This window comes from Acyrthosiphon pisum, chromosome A1, assembly GCF_005508785.2.
Source record: "Acyrthosiphon pisum isolate AL4f chromosome A1, pea_aphid_22Mar2018_4r6ur, whole genome shotgun sequence".
Classification (NCBI taxonomy): domain Eukaryota; kingdom Metazoa; phylum Arthropoda; class Insecta; order Hemiptera; family Aphididae; genus Acyrthosiphon; species Acyrthosiphon pisum.
The window spans coordinates 33,133,750-33,136,143 of record NC_042494.1 but is presented as its reverse complement, the minus strand read 5'-3'; the positions used below and the strand labels follow the sequence as shown (position 1 = coordinate 33,136,143).

At 27.2% G+C, this 2,394-nt stretch overlaps 1 protein-coding gene across 1 annotated transcript in view; it reads right to left on the bottom strand.

Annotated features, from left to right (window-relative positions):
- The window catches only part of LOC100301633 (short-chain dehydrogenase/reductase-like), an 11,241-nt gene extending 8,847 nt beyond the window's left edge, over positions 1 to 2,394 (bottom strand). The window contains 1 exon segment of the mRNA NM_001160394.1: positions 2,191 to 2,394. Coding sequence (NP_001153866.1) covers positions 2,191 to 2,322 — 132 coding nt within the window. The 5' untranslated portion in view covers positions 2,323 to 2,394.

The window sequence follows — 2,394 nt, the reverse complement described above, 5'->3', positions numbered from 1 at the left end:
TTTTGTAAATCGATGTTAATTGTTAATGGATGATCAAAAGTTAGATATATATATAATAGTTAGATAATAATAAGAAAGCCTCGCCCATCTCTAATATTAGCTACGAGTTAAAACTATATAGACAGTTTAGGCGTCAGAAATCCGTACATGATGTCACGATCGTCAAAACAATATTACACACGTTTACTGCAGCAGCGGTATGGTAAATTCATAATATAATTTATTTAAGTGTTATTTTTGTCTACACTATTAAACCAAAATGTGATATAATTATACGAATGGAAAGATTATGAGGTACTCTTGAATACATTTGATTAGTTCATTCGAAAAAAAAAAGTTCATAAGCAGTTATTTTATGTTAAACCAAAAATGGATATATTGCCGTGTATTATATTTGGCCGCCGCCTCGGCGGACGAATCCGTGACGTCACGCGCAATGTCATAAGTCACAGTGACTAGCGAACGAATAGTCACAAACGAATTTTAGTTGTATCATTATCTTAGTAAGACTCTATTCTATTTATTAGAGTAAAAAAATAATTATTGATTTTTTGAGTTGGATGGTCCTTTAACATTATTTTTATACCTATATTTTATTGGATATTATTTCACATTCGCTATACGTAATACATACAGGTAATTAATATGTTACTATCACATTACTAGATAGGTACCTATTTTAAATCAATAAATGAATTCAATTTACCTAATAAATCACTTTTCTTCAAAACGCCTGCATTGTTAACTAGTACATCAACCGATTTCAATGTACTCTTCACCCAATTGAAAGCTTCCATAATGTTTTCTTCCGAACACATATCAACTTTAACGTAATAAAATTTACCTAGTTTTCCTTTTAAATCTTTTTCTAACTCCTGAAAAAAATATTGTATTAGAAAATTTAATTTTAAAATTCGAGGATGTCGTCACTCTGCTGTATATCAAGAGCGAGTGTAACTTTTCATTGAGTAATGAGAATTGTAATTCTCTGATAAATCATTGTCTACGGCGTATCAATAAATATATAATTTATAAATTTATGTATTACCTACTACCTATTAGAAACTTATTTTCTATAGGTAATATTATAAGGTATGGTAGAACTCATTTTTAACAAAATAAAATTATATAAATTATATAATAATTATTATAATATTATTCTATACATTATTTACTAAGTGTAGTATATCGACCAACTGTAGAACGGTTTAATTGGTATATAATATCCGTACACGGAATCGGGAAGAAGTTCGTGGTATTAATAGCTTAAAATAAATTATAATAATTAACATGAAAATTGCATTCAGAATAGTAAATAATAAAATATGTCATACTAAAAGTTTCAAGTCCTTACGGACTACTATTAATAATAACTTTTTTTGAAAACATTTTTTTTTAAATAACTAAACCGTTTATTTTTGGTTTTTCTTTTTGCCAAATTTTGTTTTTAAACAAAAACTAAAAATAATAAAATATAAAACATAATATAATTATTGTATAACAAGAACATTCATTGGTCAACTCAGAATCTAAAATAGTCTTGTGTTACCTATAGGTGCGACTGCAGTCTCTTCAAAAATCAAAATTGATAAATAAGTTCAACGTCACAATGTTTTGCAATTGTTTCCAAAACCATGGCTTGCGAAATCTCATTGATGGGTCACAAACATATTAAGAGATTGAAAGATTAAATTATGTTAAGATTAAATCATACTCATATCTAACAATAATAAAATTGAATTTTCTTCTGATGGCTTATCATCAAATGCCATATCAAATAGGTTGCAAAACACTGATCTACACTATTTAATAGGTAAAATAACTAAATATAGTTATTTGTTATGGTAATGTTAACTATATTTTATAGTTAACGCAGTTTTTAATATTTGAATTAAATAAAAAATATAGTTATAATAGCATATTATATCAGTTCGAATAACTATAATAACTTGACTATGATATTTTAGTAAATCTGACAAACCATATAGCTATGCCTATAGCAATTATAACGTACAGTCAATCTTACTATTTTTATATATAGTACAAACAACTGTTTTTTTTTCCATGTACCTAATATGAAACTATATTGATTTCTAAATACAAATGTTTAGTTAAATGTATTGAATTTGCTCTAAAAACTTAACACATGGATTTAATTTACAACTACTAAACAACTGAACTATAGCGTACCTGAAGTTTATCTTCTCTCCTAGCAAAACCAACAACAATCATTCCCCTTTCAACCAGTTGTCGACAAGTCTCCTCTCCGATCCCAGAAGAAGCGCCTGTCACTACAGCAACTTTTCCATTCCACTTTTCCATTTTCGTTTTAAAATTTGTTTTTTAATATTATAAAAACTATGACAAGTGCTTATCGACGTCCAAACATTAACT